Raw genomic sequence first — 17337 nt, 5'->3', positions numbered from 1 at the left:
AGCACATTCAAATTAACACACTTCCAAAGAATTACAGCAACAAAAAAACAGAGAAAAGATGTGGACATCTTTGATTTTTTTTTTTAAGAATGAAATAAACAAATGATGTGATGTACTGAATGAGAGCAGATATAATAATCACTTTGTTTAAAGACGGACAGAAACATCAGACTCAGGACAGAAACACACGACCTCTAAAGTAAGAACAACTTCTTTCTTTAACCACAATTAGACTTTGAGATGTTAATATGGTCTTAATGATCGTGAATCGAGTTATGCTGCTAAATTAGTACATTTTTTCATACTTTTATGTTTAACTTTTATTACACCTACTCTCCATTCCCACATTTCTTCTTCAGAAATGGACCAAACTCTCTATTTCATTCTTCTTCTCATTGGTGAGTGTTTGTTGTTTTATTTATGGTTTATAGTTTCATCAGGTTTGACTCTGTTATGAAAAGCATTAAATCAAACCCTCTCTTTCACAGCTCTCTGCTCCGTATCTGAATGTGTTCAGCGTCAGTATCACTTTATAAACGAGATGAAGAACTGGACTGAAGCTCAGAGATACTGCAGAGAGAATTACACAGATCTGGCCACCGTTGACAACATGAACGACATGAACGAGCTGAAGAAGAGTGTGATTGTTGGAGGTGTTCAGTATGTCTGGATTGGGCTGCAGAGGACGGGTGTTGATAAATGGCAGTGGTCTTCAGGTGATCCTGCGCTCTATCTGAACTGGGCTCCTGGACAACCTGATGGCACAGATGAGTGTGCTATGATGAGAAATGGACAGTGGGGAGATTTGCCATGTAGTAACAGCCTGACTTTCATCTGCAACAACAGTGAGTGCAGCTATTTAAAATGACTACATCTGTTCATTATTAGATGTACTATATACCAAATTTTAATGCAATAATATGCGCTATTACTTTTCAATTTGATTGTGAATATAGAAGAGTCTGTGGACATTTGTCACACTTTCAATGAATCAATTTCTGTATAGACGTGTTTTATCTTTAAAATAATTCAACAGATCTTCAATAAATCACCGGCTGCTCAAACAGCTCAAGTGTTTGAATGACATCTGTCCAAACCATAAAGCAGTGTGAGATTAATGAACAAACTGATTCATGAATTTGTTTCCATTTGTTGTTCTTAAAGCGAACACAGGACTCGTCTTTATCAATCAGATGATGAATTGGAGAGACGCTCAGAGTCACTGCAGACAGAATCACATTGATCTGGTCAGTGTGAGGAACCAGAATGAGAATCAACAGATTCAGAAGTTCATCAGTGATAGTCACATATCTGGTGATGTCTGGATCGGTCTGTTCAGAGACTCATGGCAGTGGTCAGATCAGAGTAACTCCTCATTCAGATACTGGAGGTCTAATGAACCTAATAATAATATAGATGAAAACTGTGCAGCTATGACTGAAAATGCTTTGAGACAATGGAATGATGTCTTTTGCTACAACCAGTTTCCTTTTGTGTGTCATGAAGGTGAGCAGATCCTCACAAAACACACACAATCCATCCATCTCCTCCAGATATCTTAAAGTTCACACTACATGTCTGACATGACAAATTCCTCCACAGTGTTTGTTCCGCATGTTGTTTTTGATCAGTCTCTCTCTAGTTTCTGTTTGTGGTTTGTTTTGTGTCCAGATAAACTGATCCTGATCAAAGAGAATCTGACGTGGCCTGAAGCTCTGAGATACTGCAGACAGAATCATATGGATTTGGTCTCGGTTCATTCAGAAGAGATTCAGCGTCGTGTGATGAATGTGGTTAAACAGGCGTCTACTGAGGCGGTGTGGTTGGGTTTACACAACTACTGCAGCATGAACATGTGGATCTGGTTGAGCGGAGAGATCGTGTGCTATCAGAACTGGGCTCCAGGGAACGGATCGACACCGGAAGACTGCCGCCTCGAGAAGAGAAAAGGAGCAGTTCAGTCTGGAGGAGATCAGCGCTGGATCAGCCTTCCTGAAACTCGCAAACTCAACTTCATCTGCAGCAGATATTAAGAGTGAATGTTTGTGTGTTTACTTACATTCACTGCTTTCATTCTTCATTATTTCTCTTATTTACTTGTATTTGTTTTAGTAAGTTCTGAGTGAATCTGCTAACTGCTACATTTGAATCATCATGGCATAATGTAATCTTTTTAAAATGTTTTAACATTAATGTTTAATATTCTTTAGATGTTAAGTGTGTTTTATAAATCTCTTTGTATATCTGGTGTGGTTACATCTCTTTATGTTTTCACTAACAATAACTGGTTGAATGTGAATCTGTGAGCAGCAGCTCTTCAGAATAATATTGTTTGAGTCTCAGAATGAAATCTGGTTTATTCTTAGAAAAGCTGAAGTGAAGGTTGGGTATAAAATATCTTGTGTTTGATCAAAACCATCAGATAAACATGTGAAACAGAACATCAGCTCAAATAAACTCATCTACAGTCAGTATTCTCACCACTGATTATTTCCTGATTTCACAAATGTCACAATGACAGATATGCAAAATCTGTGCATAACTCTGTGATGTTACCAGTTTTATTCAGAAGCTCAATCATTGGTTTGATTGCGTTCAGGAAATCATTGATGATCTTCTCAATAGTCTGACGCAGGTTTTTCTGCTTGATCATGTTAGTGATGTTCAATCCTCCACCTGTGACTCCTCCAGCAACTTCAACAACACCAATAACAGCCAAAGAAGCAATTATTCATTAGTTTCCACTAGTACATACTGTCACATACAGTATATAAGTGTGAGATAGGAGCAGAAATGACAGAAGTACAGTGTTTCAGAAGTAATGTGGGTGCAGGATCTAACTGGCATGAGGAAGAATTAGAGTTCTATATTATTTCAGCAATTAAGGTTGGATTTGTCAAGGTAAAATTATTTAACAGTTGAATAGATTGAGCTTGATCACAAGAAGAAGCGGTTGGTTCAGTGCCAAGAGACCCACATAAAGCATCCAATTTTGTTTGAAAGTGGCGCAAGAAAGAGCCACACAAATCATCTCATTCATATTGACTGGGACTATGGCTTGGTGGCTATACTAATTTGTTAACCATGCTAAACAGTGTTTTTTGGCCTATTTTTAGCTTTATTAATGATGTTGGAAAGATAGGAAGAGCGTACTGCATTAAAGCCAGTTTTATAATGCCTAATATGTTCTGAATATATTTGAAAATGGACAGTCAAGCCAGTTTTTCTAAAAATGTATTTTGAATTTGATGAGAGTAGATTAAAACAATGGCTGGTAACATGCATACTGTATGCCTGTCTGAGTGTGGTATAACTATACTTATTAGCAAATAATCAGAGTAATGAAAATTGCACGTAAACTGGAGTGAAGACTTCTGCCGTGTCATGTAAACATCTTACTGCGGTTAAGACCTCACTCTGATTATGAGAAATAATCGCATTAGTGGTGCACATATAAACGTAGTCACTGTTGAAGAAACAATGGCAGGTGTGGCAGGTGTTAACTCTGTGTCCAGCATCACTCCTCGCAACCACAGGCCATTTCTCTAACAAACAGGTGGAGCATCGTAACCAGGGACACTGAAGAACAATCATCTCATCAGTTAAACAAAGCTGTAACCATAGGGGCTGCAGAAACTCCACTGAAGGTAAAGATTACAATCCCCTCCTATTGTTTTGCATAATTATAGGTAATTATAGGTATGAGTGTCCGTGTGTGAGAGTGTGTGAGAACAACCAGCCCACAGTATATGGTAAAAAATCCACTCGCTCATTTTTTTTTTTTTTTTGTAATTCCTATAAATTCCCATAAAGGAATTTCACAAAGATTGATACTGAAATATGGGTCAATACCAATGCTTCATGCTCAAACTTAATATCCTGAACTGATGTTTACAATTATCAAAATTATTGTAAACAAGAATTTCCAAGTTAAAAATTGCACATGAACACCCTTTCTGTGCAAGATTTTTTGTGCAGGAGATTGTCCTGTTTTGTTGTTGCGGGTATGCCAGAGCATGAGTTCTTGAAACTCTGCCCTCTTTTGGAAAAGGGTTCTGGGAGCAGCAGCTCATTTGCATTTAAAGGGACGCACTCAAAAATGGTGAATTTTTGCTTACACCCAAAAAGTGGCAATTTTAACATGCTATAATAAATTATCTTTTGGGTATTATGAGCTAAAACTTCACAGACACATTCTGGGAACATCAGAGACTTGTTTTACATCTTGTAAAAAGGGGCATAATACGTCCCCTTTGAAGGTGATCCATGTGGTTCAGGCCGTTCACAGCCACGCTCTGCATGAGGAGCTTATGAAGTTGTGGAAGGCACCTTTTACTGCCCGGTCATGCTTCACAAGCTCCACCGCTCTCACTACCCTTTATGGCGGGAAGGCAAAGGGGTACACATAGGTTCCCCAGGTGGAGCAAGTGATTGAGGTGCACCTGTGGTCGCAAAGTGCTGCCACCTGGTCAGAATCATCCTAGGCTCCCGTTCTCTGCCTTGCATGCCATGGCCATCCTGCAGGTCCATCAGGCCAAGGTGCGTTACTCATCTTTTACCCTCATGCCATCTGAGATGTATACGACTTTTGTTACGACCCTGTCTTTTCCTTCGTCACCTGGTGGTGGCAGTGTGGCGTCTGGATGCGACGTAAATGTCAAATTGGATAATTTATGGGTGGAGAGTATAAATATCTGGCTGATCTACTCAATGATACTTCCTCTGGTAGAACGTGTTTCTCCAGAGAAGTCATTTGCTCCAACTTGTTTTCATTTTGTTCTTCCCAACCTTTCTTACCCACTGGATTCTTATTTTCTTTTGTTTATTTAATTCCCTAGACATTGTGCTATTTTGTTTGGAGCAGATTATTTTGTAATAAACAACATGGCAATTTAAAGAACTCATTTGTTTGTGTGATCCTCTTTATGTGGCGGTCAAGAACGAGCTGGCCGTGACATAAATTGGGGGCTCGTCCGGGATCCTTTGGACTAGGAAATGTTGGTGAGTATGTAACTATTTTTGTGAATGGTCACCGTTTTGAATGAGAACTCTGGTTAGGAAGAGTGTATCCAGCTGGGTTGTGTATACAATCCTTCCGACGGAACACTGGTTGTTGTTTTGTTTATTATTTTTCCTTTTTTATTTTTGAGGGTTACTCTGGGTGGAGATATAAATCTCTGTAGGAGGTACACTTTCGGACTTTCAGTTTGACTGATCATCACTGAGTTTAGCGTTTAATGCCGCCCCGAGCCCGGTACATCCTTGAAGACTAGATAGGAATTAGTTAGTGATTTATTTCAGGTAGGAGCTGGAGAGTCTCAGTTCATGGAGGTGAACCTATTCAGCAAAATTTGTGAATAATTGCGTTTGTGTTTTAGTGCGCTTTCTTCTTTCCCGCGAACCTACAACGTGTTTTCGACTTGTGGTAAGTCTTTGAAGTTTTTGTGAATAAGTAGATTACGTAACGGACTGACGTAGATGAAGCAGTGGCTTATGGGGAGTGTAGTTCTAGCAATCACGAGGGTCTCACGTGCGTGAACTATTCGTTTGCGTTGTTGCATAGTTGTGTGTTAGAACGAAGATGTCTTCGGTGCTCGAAGATTTCTTTGCGTGTCCCTCAGAATCTTTACTTGAGAGGTGTACAAAGGAGCAATTATTACAAATTGCCGAATGCTTTAGTATCGATCTTACTACTCAAGATAAGAAACTGAAGGAAACGCTTGTGACGACGTTGAAACGATCACTTGTTGATAGAGGAGTATTAGAGGTAAGAACTGAATCTATCGCTCCCAGTGACTCTTCAGTGTTTTCTCCTTGTGATGTTGATGTTCAAAGTGAATTGAAATTTCGAAATATGTCACTGCAAGAGAAACAGTTGTATTTAGATGCGGCAAAAATCCGTGCTGAGCGTGAGGATCTCGCTATGAGAGAGAGAGAGGTATAAAGAGAATTTGCAGCAAGGAAATTAGAGCAACAGTTATCCGTACGTAAACTCGAACTTGAGTTGGAGAGAGAACGGGAAGATAGAGTGTTTCAGATAAAGAAGTTGGAGTTGGCAGCAAAAAAAGCGGAAGCTCCGCAAATTGATGTGCCTTTTGTTGAAAGCTGATTATGAACCTGTGTTCGACGTTCACAAGAACGTGAGATTAGTTCCTCCATTTTCTGAAAAGGAAATAGAGAAAGATTTTTATCACTTTGAACGGATTGCTTTGTTTTTGAAATGGCCAAGGAAGTTTTGGACTTTAATGTTACAGTGTGTTTTCACAGGTAAAGCTCGGGAAGTTTATTCAGCTCTCAGTCTGGAACAAAGTGGTGAGTATGATATAGTGAAATCTGCTGTGTTACATGCATATGAACTCATGCCCGAGGCATATCGCCAAAAATTTAGGAATTTTAACAAAAACAATGAATGCACTTATGTTGAATTTGCAAGGGAAAAAGAGAGTTTATTTGACCGATGGTGTACTTCAATGAAAATCACAACTAAAGAGAATTGGTGCTCTTGGAGGAGTTTAAGCACTGTGTTCCTCATGCTGTAGCTACATATCTTACTGAGCACAAGGTGAGTAAACTTTCTGAAGCTGCTATTATGGCTGATGAGTTTGTGTTAACCCATTGTGGGTCGTTCAGTTCAGTCAGTCTTAAAAATGACATGAGTCACATGTGATGGGGCCAAATATTAAAACAACAGTAGTTGAGAAGTCCAAGTCTGCATTTTCAAAAGACATGGTTTGCTTTTATTGTAAAAAACCTGGCCATAAGATCTCTGACTGTCTTGTTCTTAAGAAGAAAGAAAGACTTTCAAAACCTGTTGCTTTAGTTGCTACATCACCATTCATAAATGATACTCTTGAGGAAAGAGAGAGCCCTTTGTCTCATTATTGTGGTAAACCTGCTGAGCAGAGTGCTACTGGCTCTGTTGATTATACACCTGAAGGTACTGTGTCTTTATCTGGTTCAAACGAAACTGTGTCAGTGCGCATTCTCAGAGATACAGGAGCTGCGCAGTCATTTCTTCTGGAAGGAATTTTGCCTTTGACTTCTGAAACATCTACTGGAACTCATGTATTGGTACGGGGTTTTGAGATGGGGTTTGTTGAAGTGCCTCTGCATCGAATCCATCTTTCCTCTGCCATAGTATCTGGTGATGTTGTAGTTGGTGTCCGTTCTGCACTTCCTGTTCCTGGGATTACATTTATTCTGGGAAATGATCTAGCTGGGGGGAATGTTTGGGGTGAGAGTAATGTGGCAGCTCCACCCATAGTAATATCTGTACCCAGAAAAACTGATGTTGAAATTCATAAAGAATTCTCTGATTTGTTCCCAGCTTGTGCAGTCACTCGATCAATGACTAAATGTCTATCTGAAAACCAGGATGATGAGGTTCTATTCAATGACACCTTCTTTTCTGCTGTTAATGCAGGTGAATCTGAATCTGATGTCTCTAAATGTTCTGAACAGAAAGACTTGAAGGTCTGTTCTTTGCCATCTTCTGATCAGGAAGAGTCTACAGAACTGCAAAGTGAATCTGATACATCTGAGGTTATATCTACTTCTGAAAACATTGGTATTGATCTTTCCAATGTTGATGATTGTTCTTTGACTTCTCTTTTACAGATCCTTCGAGAGGAGTTCATTAGAGCACAACAGACCGATGATACACTTAAGTTTTTATTCTTTGCAGCAAGGTCCAATGGGGAGTCTGATCTTTCTTCATTGTATTTCCTTGAAGACGGCCTTCTTTGTAGGAAGGGGAACATGCATAAGAATATGGTGGAACCTAAAATCCAGATTGTAGTTCCTCTGCCGTTTAGAGATCCTGTATTGAAATTGGCTCATGAAGGACTCGCTGGTCATACTGGAGTCCGGAAAACATATAGTCGTATTATGCGACAGTTTTATTGGCCTAGAGTAAAACGAGATGTGGCCAAATATATACGATCTTGTCACACGTGTCAGATTACTGGTAAGCCCAATCAGAAAGTGCCAGCTGCTCCGCTACAGCCTATTCCTGTAGTTTCCAACCCTTTCGAACATCTGGTCATTGACTGTGTTGGTCCTCTGCCAAGGTCTAGGGCTGGTCACCATTATCTTTTCACCATTATGTGTCAGACTACCCGTTATCCTGCAGCTTACCCAGTGAGATCTATCACCACTAAATCTATTTTGAAAGCCCTCACTAACTTCATGTCTACCTTTGGTATTCCCAAGATTATCCAATCAGTTCAGGGTTCAAATTTTATGTCGAAGCAGTTTTCAAAAGCCTTACGTCAACTTTGTGTTACCCACAATGTCTCTAGTGCCTAGCATCCACAAAGTCAGGGGATTCTTGAAAGGTTTCATCAAACCTTAAAGTCTCTCTTAAGGTCATATTGTGTGGAACTCGATGCGGACTGGGAAGAGGGTCTGCCATGGATGTTACTGGCTATACGTGAATAAATTCAAGAAAGTCTGGGTTTTAGTGCAAATGAATTGGTGTTTGGTCATTCAGTACGAGGACCTACTGCTGTCTTAGCTGATGAATGGCGTACTACTAAGCCTCCAGAAAATATTGCAGACTATGTGGGTGGATTTCGTTGTAGACTTTATGAGGCGGGCAATAGCTCAAAAGAAATTGGGTAAGTCTCAAACAAAAATGCAATGACTTTTTGACAGGAAGGCTAAGTTTAGGAGTTTTCAGGTAGGTGATCAGGTATTGGCTTTATTATCTCTTCCTACTAATCCATTTTAAGCCAAGTTTACTGGACCTTACAGTGTAGCTAAGCGTCTTTCAGATAATAATTATCTGTTGAATACTCCCGACTGTCGGAAAAAAGTGCAGGTCTGTCACATTAATTTGTTAAAATCCTATGTTGCTCCGGTAAGTTCTGCTTCTGTTGGTATTGTGACATCATGTGGTCCTTCTAATCTAGATCAGTTTGTGGTTACTTCTCTCTCTTGTAGTATGAGTGGTGAGTCTTCCAAGGATTTTGACGAGGATGGGAATCTTCTTTCTAAAGAAAAAGTAGACGGACGACTTAACAACTCTCAAATTCTTGTTAATTTGCCCTGTCATTTGTCTTATTTGGCTGAGAAAGAGAGAAATGACATCATTGAGTTGGTAATGTCCTTTCCTTCGCTCTTCCTTGATGTTCCTGGTTGTACTTCTGTCATTGAACATGACATTGATGTAGGAACTTCTTCTCCTGTTAAGCAAAATGCTTATAGGGTTAATCCAGTAAAACGAGAATTGTTACAGCAAGAAGTTAATTATTAACTTCACAAATTGGCTGAACCTAGTTTTAGTTCGTGGAGCTCTCCCTGTGTTTTAGTGAACAAACCAGATGGCTCATATCGATTTTGCACCGATTATCGGAAACTTAATTCTCTAACCAAACCTGACTGTTTCCCTTTACCTCGTGTTGACGACTGTGTCGTTCATGTTGGCTCTGCCCAATACGTAAGATCGATCTTCTGAAGGGGTATTGGCAGGTGCCTTTAACTGCCAGAGCGAAGGAGTTATCTGCATTTGTTACCCCTGATGCTTTCCTACAGTATATGGTTATGCCTTTTGGGGTCCGCAACGCCCCTGCTACTTTCCAACGTTTGGTAAATCGTATACTGTATGGAATGTCTGGATGTGAGGCATATCTTGACGATGTCATCTTGTATAGTTCCTCCTGGTCTGAACATCTTAACCAAATAAAAGACTTATTTTTACGTCTAGCTGAGGCTAATTTGACCATCAACCTAGCTAAGTCTGAGTTTGGAAAAGCGACTGTTACTTATTTGGGTAAAATAGTTGGAAATGGCTGTGTAACTCCCATTGGTGCAAAAGTCGAAGTCATATGTAGTTTTCCTACCCCTACCAATCGTCGCGAGTTGCGTAGATTTCTCGGAATGATAGGTTATTATCTGAGTTTTTGCCAGAATTTTGCCAGCGTGGTTTCTCCTTTGACTGATTTATTGAGTTCGAAAGTTGTTTTTTAGTGGTCTGAGACATGCCAACAAGCTTTTGAAAATGGTAAGGCTCTATTGGCAAATACCCTATTTTGAAAGCTCCAAATTTTGAGAAGTCTTTCCGGCTTGCAATTGATGCTAGCGCTTGCGGTGCAGGTGCTGTTCTCTTGCAAGAGAGTTTAAACGGAGTTGAACATCCTGTTAGTTATTTTTCAAAGAAGTTCAATTGTCATCAACAGGTCTACTCAACTATTGAAAAGGAAGCCCTTGCCTTTGTGTTAGCTATACAACATTTCGAAGTATATTTGGGTTCAATTGCTGCCCCAATTATGGTTTATACAGATCATAACCCTCTAGTTTTTTTAAATCGCATGAGGAATCGAAACCAACGACTTATGCAGTGGAGTCTAATTTTACAGCCTTTACACCTGGAGATTCAGCATGTACGAGGGAAGGATAACGTAATCGCTGACGCTCTTTCTAGAATGTAATATCATGATGTCTCTGCATGTTTTCCTCTTTCTTCTTTTTGCATCTCTAGGGCCCAGAGGTGCTGGAAGATGAGGTGGAGTGAGAGGTGCTTTATGAATAGATGGACCATATTTTTGATTTAGTATTTTTCCATATTTTGCTTTTGTTTTTCCCTCTCTTTCTCTTTTTGAGGAGGGAGGTGTTACGACCCTGTCTTTTCCTTCGTCACCTGGTGGTGGCAGTGTGGCATCTGGATGTGACGTAAATGTCAAATTGGATCATTTATGGGTGGAGAGTATAAATATCTGGCTGATCTGGCTCATTTGCTCCAACTTGTTTTCATTTTGTTCTTCCCAACCTTTCTTACCCACTGGATTCTTATTTTCTTTTGTTTATTTAATTCCCTAGACATTGTGTTATTTTGTTTGGAACAGATTATTTTGTAATAAACAACATGGCAATTTAAAGAACTCATTTGTTTGTGTGATCCTCTTTATGTGGCGGTCAAGAACGAGCTGGCCGTGACACTTTCCTTCTTAAGATGAACACAAACAAAGGTTTTCAGAAAAGTAAATCATATCTGGGAACGCTTTATAATGCAAGCTCATGTGTTCCTAAGTCGAAGCATCAAACAGCACATACAGCAATAACCACAGCAATCCATACGACCCCAATGGATGAATCAATGTCTTCTGAAGTGAAACGATACGTATTTGTAAGAAAAATACCAAATATTTTTAAATTTTAAACTTTCGACCAACAGTCACCTGCGCGTGCATGAGAGGGTTGAGAGTTCATGCTTGACGTAACTTGAAGCGTGACGTAAGCCTGCCGAGAAACTCACGTGAAAAGTCACGCGGATCTCGGATGCCGTCAATTTTTTTTATTATTTTTTATTAATGCTCACAACAAAATACACAGAATAACAGATAATGATAACGAGAAACAAACAAGACAGAATAACAGAGACGGCAGTTCTCGCAAGAGTTTCACATGAATCTCCCGCGAGAACATCATGAAAGCTTCACGTTGCTCATTACAATATGCTTCGTCGAACGTCGACTCTCATGCAGGCGCTGGTGACAGTTGGTCGGAAGCGAAAAGATGAATAGCCTAAACCATGAGAAAATTTCTGGGTGTACTGTATTTTCTTTTAATGGAATTCCTTCCTAAGATTCATCAGTTGAGAAACAAGAGGAGGAGGAAGCCAAGAAAGAGAAACAACAACAACAACAAAAAGGGACAAAACATGTTACTTTCTCTCAGGACTTAAGTTGCTTTTAAAAAATGAATAAATGAATAATAAGTGTTGTAGACCTGTTTTTAATTAAGTTGTTTTTCAAATAGAGGTTTCAGAGTCAGTGATATCAGATTGTTTGCGTTTTTTATTTTTTTTATTACTTACCCTGTAACTACATGAAACAAAAGTATATTTCCCCATGTATTAAAAAAGATTGCAATAGTTCTTTCTACTTGCCTTGAAACAACTTAATCAGTGCACTTTCTTGCTAAATTGCTCCCAAACGTAAGATTGTTGTCTATCATAATAGTATAAGTACCCCTTAGTTCTAAAATACTTACAGTATAAATAATTTGTTATTTTCCTGGTTGTTACCCCTTTATTCCCAAGACTTTACATATTGTTCCCCTATACTTACACGTACTTACTTTATAGGTACACTATAATTATCGAAAGTTACGCTGTAAATTTGTTGTAATTATGCAGTACTTTCCGGGCTGTAATATAAAGCGTTACCAGATAAAACATAGGTGATACCTTTACCCTTCGAAGGCCTGAGTCAAGACTTCACTGGAACAGAACATGAAAACTACAGACAGGGCACAGATTAAAATGAATAAGAATAAAGTTCAACCTGATTATTCTCTTTCTACAAAATTTAACTGTTGATTAATTCGGTTGTATAAAAAAATTAATTAATTACAAAACAAGTACATACTTATTCTCTGGAAGCTGGGCTAAATGAGTAAACAGTGTTAAAGGAGACCCTCAGCCACTTCTCGGATACCAAATACAGACATCACCTGGAACAGAAACTCCAGAATAGATCCGCTGGTTTAAGAAGACTGTGATTTCCAATTCATTACATAATACGGTATGTATTATTCAGAGTCATACACACACCTGTGCTAAAGAGACAAAATAATCACAAAATGAGGAGTTTTGCAAGACATTAAAGCCTTGAGGGAAATCTCTATCCATCTATTCATCCATTCTCTCTAAACCACTCATTCTCGTAGTGTCACAGGGATGCTGGAGTCTATTCCAGTGTCTCAGGCCACAGGCAGGGAAACACCTGGACAGATGGACAATCCATCACACACAGACAGGTAATTTATTGTGTCCAGTTCACCCATGCTGCATGTCTCCTGGCTCAGGACTCAACCCAGGGACCTTCTTGCTGTGAATCAACAGTGATCTCCACTGAACCATCGTGCCTCCTCTGTAAATCACCATCAGTTTTAAATGATCAACTTCTGATCTAATTTTAATCAAACAGTAGTGATGTTGCTTTTTTTAAGTCCTATTCTAGATGTTCTATTCTATTATTGGAGAAATTACTACAACAACATACTTAACAAGAAAGGTCATGATTGTCAACATTAATTTTTAATAATAATTGCTAAAGTGCAGAAAAAGCAGCAGTTTTAGCCGTTTTGTGAATTAAACTCATCCATCCTTTCATTCAGTGAAAACATATTAGTGACAACAAATCTATGCCAAACAAATTCATCATCTGCTGCTGAAGATTATAGATGATAGATTTTATGGTTATATGTGAATCATGAAACAAAGAAAGCAAACAGATCAGATGCCTGAACTGGCTCAACTTGATCAGGAATAATGAGGTGCGTCATCACTAATTAATGAAAGACGTGTAAAGAGCATATGTGTAACATGGCATGAATGAACACTTCCTCCTGGATGTTGCCAAGCACTGGCTCGCCACACCCCAGTACATCATATAACCCGGCGCTGTGTTCAGATCTGTGCATACTGAAACGTGTGTTTGAGTTTATAACACTGGAAAATCTGTTGTGAACATTAAGGTATGTGTGTCTTTATGCAGTGACTTTGAGTTAGTGAATTTTAGGCAATACTTTAGTTTAGGGTTCAATTCTCACTATTAACTAGTTGCTTATTAGCATGTCTATTACTAGGAAATTGGTTGTTTATTAGTATTTATAAAGCATATATTAATGTCTTATTCTGCATGATCATATTCTACATCCCTTAGTCCTACTCAGTACCTAAGCTTAACAATTACTAATTATTAATAAGCAGTAATTATGAGTTTATTGAGGCTAAAGTCAGAGTTAATAGTGAGAATTGGACCCTAATCTAAAGTGTGACTCTATTTTATATTGTCAGTTTACCTTAAGGTATCTACAGTGATGTAAAGACACATTTAGGTAAGTGTTTGTGCTTGTTATTGTTGTAGTTTTTAATATTGTTGTGCTGTTTTATCTTTATCTTTATAACAGAACATGTCTTCTCATACCTTATTGAGTAACTGCAGGGATATAAAGTAATTCCAGGTCTAGACCACATCACACTTCCATATCAGTTCACTAAATTACTTCTGTTATTTCAAAGACCCTTACAGTACTGTAAAAAATCACAGACACTGACCAAATATGACAAATTACTTATTCATTCATGGAATCCATGCTCTCTCTCTCTCTCTCTCACTTCGTGAGTGAACATGTTGAGTGCTGCTGAGAGCGTGTGGAAGTTTGTGAGTTTTCTGATTCTCTTTTTCTTGTTTTCTTTTTTCTCTGTTAATGTTTTGCAGTGTTGTGGTTGACTGTGTTAGGTGGCTGGTGCTGGTTAGGTGCTGGTCAGCATGGCTGCAGCAGGTGAACAGTTTAGTTTGCACAAACTCACTCGCCGACACGCTATAAAACTGTCTCCGCCTGACGGGTGTTTGGTTGAAGAATGTAGTCTAGCGGTGGGTGAAATTGTTGGATATGAAAGCTTTAAATCTGCTTCTAGGATGAATAATGCCGTTGTGATTTTTTTAGATCACATGGACAAAGTAAATCAGCTATTAGAGAGTGGAGTAGTGATTCAAGGTACCTTTACACCTGTTTTGTCCCTAGTAAGTCCTGCTAAAAAGATCATTATTTCGAATGTACCGCCGTTTTTGAAAAATCAAAATGATTCCCATCAGTTGTAAGTCTCCTCATCTTAAACACGTTGTGTCTTTTAGGAGACAAGTGCACATGATTCTAATATCCTATACTAACTAATCTTGACAAACTATATATCATTTGAAAGCTTAGAATCTCTAGTTTTCATATATGGTGACTGATTTTCAAAAAATATTACAGAGGAGCAGTAATTTATCAATTTGCAACAAGCATATTTTCATACTCATAAGGCATGTTCAGACCTTTATTTTGAAATAGCGATGAACATGAAAAATCATTAAAGATTGGTTGAAACATGTTTGTTTTCATGCCAAGAGTTCAAAAGATAACATCCATTCAATTTTTTGAGAAAAAAAGGTCTGAAAATGTTTTTAATAGAAAAAAAAAAAATACATTTATGATTGTGGCGGTGATCTATAACCCACATACATGTTGTTTTTATGTTTATTAGAAGCTGAATTCATATCAAATTCTGCCAAACTTCCCATACTACTTCTATATAGGATGTCTACTTCATAAATTGCATGAAAATAATGGAAATATATGGTTCAGATCACTCAAACCATATATGGAAATGGAGATTCTTAAAAAGAGTGATAAAGAACTGAATATCGTCTTTAAGTTTAAAGTTGATGATTTTGATTATACTGTGCATGTGACATCAGAAACGATGAAATGTTTTGGGTGCGGAACTGCTGGTCATGTGATTCGCTCGTGCCCGGAGAGAGTAGGTGAAACGAGCCGGTCAGCTGCTGTTAACGCAGCAGAACCCCTTTACCGGACGAACAGCAGGGAATTATACAGGTTTCGCAAGAAGAAATCCGAGATGGTAGCGATCAGGAGAATGAGGCAATGGAAGATTCAGTGAGTAAACAAAGTGAACAAAACGTACAAGATGACTTCAGTGTGGGTTGTAGAGTAGCGGAGTCAGTGTTACTTAATGAGGAGGATGTTTTGAAAGATGTGGATCTTTCAAAAATGTCAACCAAGAGAAAAAATCCAGAAAACAAGTCAAACACTGAACAAGTTACAAAAGTGTCTAATGAGTTCATCTCAGTTAGATGAAGGTTTGATGAATACGCAGGAGTCTGAAAGTGATGCTTGTGGAGAGACACAGATGGATGTAGAGAGTGTTTACTCTTTCACCAGAATTCAGTCCTTTTTACAAAGAACAAAAGGCATGAGATCAATGAAAATTGATGATTTTTTTCCCAGATTTAAAGTTGTTCCATGACTCAGTTAAACTATTCATGAAAAACACAGAACGCCCCGGACAACCGACCTTCACTGACCAAGAAATTTTTCGTCTTAAAAAGATGATAAAAGTTAGAGCGCAAATAGTAAATGATGGTTAAGTGTTTTTTGTTTTTCTTTTTTTGTGTTAACCTCTTTCTGTTTAAATGCAGTTTTATATTTAGTATGTGTGATATAAAGTAGGGCTCTTTAAACATTAATGGTGCTAGAGAGGATGTAAAAAGGGCTTCTCTTTACAACTTGTTTAAGGTAAAAAAAATAACATTCAATTTCTTAACAAGAAACACACAGAACAGCTGAAAATGAAACTGCATGGAAAAAAGAATGGGATGGGGAAGTTTTTCTCAGTCATAATCGTAGTAATAGTGGTGGAATATTGTTTGCTAGAGATTTTTTACCCATTTCTTGTGTTACTGAGGAAATCATTGAGGGACGCTTGCTAAAAATACAAGCTGTATTTGAAAATGTAAAATTGACTTTTATCAATGTATATGCTCCAAGCGTAGGTACAGAAAGAGTGGTCTTTTTAAACACTCTAAATACTGTAATTAGTAATTGTAGTGATGATGGATACATGTTCCTGGGTGGTGATTTTAACTGCACTGCAGATGCAACCTTAGATAGAAACCACCTAGAACCACATGGAGCCAGTAAAACATGTCTTCTTAAATTAATTGAGGCAAATGATATATGTGATGTTTGGAGGCTTTTTCATAATACTCAGCGTCAATATACTTGGACTCATGTTAAAGATAACTCTTTGTCTATGGCTAGGCTTGATAGATTTTATTGTTTCAAACATCAGAGTAATGTACTTAAAGGTTGTTCAATACACCCAGTTGGTATTTCAGATCATTCCCTTGTACAAATCTCTATCTTTGTTAAAGATGTGAAATGGAAAAGTGCCTATTGGCATTTTAATGTATCTTTGCTTTCTGATAGTGTTTTTAAAGATGCTTTTAAGTATTTTTGGAGTGTTTATACAAAGACAAAATTTGAATACACTTCTCTACAACAATCGTGGGATATAGGGAAGGGCAAGATAAAGCAGTTGTGCTTACAATATACTATGTGGAAACGAGATCACATGGTGATCAGTGTACAAATGTATTTCATTTAGAACGAGGGCGATTCGCTCTAGAGTGGCTGCTTGTCTGTTGTTTTGCATCAGTGGAGATGAATAAAGATCAGAGAAACTGCCGCCTGCTGTCTCGTGTCTGATTCCAACAACTCCACACAGCTACACAACACAGAACTGAAGTGTTTTATAACTGGTGTCGCTGGTCACACATCACACACGAGACACCGGTTACATGAATATATAGTAAAGTGTAATTTATTCCTGTGATCAAAGTTGATTTATGGACAGATCAGATAATGCAGATATAAACAAAAGTTTCTTTAACATTTAAATACAGGAATAATGGATGACAGCAGTAAAAAAGAAAATGGAAGACAATGAAAAAATAATTGTAGGTAGATATACACAGTAATACACAA

The 17337-nt window shown here is 38.2% G+C and overlaps 1 protein-coding gene across 1 annotated transcript; it reads left to right on the top strand.

Moving 5' to 3' along the window:
• The first annotated feature begins 319 nt into the window (after positions 1-319).
• On the top strand, positions 320-2123 carry LOC127518312 (C-type mannose receptor 2-like). The gene is made up of 3 exons (XM_051904789.1): positions 320-845; positions 1165-1506; positions 1672-2123. Exons 1-3 carry the CDS (start codon positions 542-544, stop codon positions 2031-2033), a joined length of 1008 nt encoding a protein of 335 aa, XP_051760749.1. The 5' UTR covers positions 320-541; the 3' UTR covers positions 2034-2123.
• The last annotated feature ends 15214 nt before the right edge of the window (positions 2124-17337 follow it).

Source organism: Ctenopharyngodon idella, chromosome 9 (genome assembly GCF_019924925.1).
Source record: "Ctenopharyngodon idella isolate HZGC_01 chromosome 9, HZGC01, whole genome shotgun sequence".
Classification (NCBI taxonomy): Eukaryota; Metazoa; Chordata; class Actinopteri; order Cypriniformes; family Xenocyprididae; genus Ctenopharyngodon; species Ctenopharyngodon idella.
The sequence above is the reverse complement of the archived record's forward strand: the minus strand, read 5'-3'. Positions and strand labels throughout refer to the sequence as shown.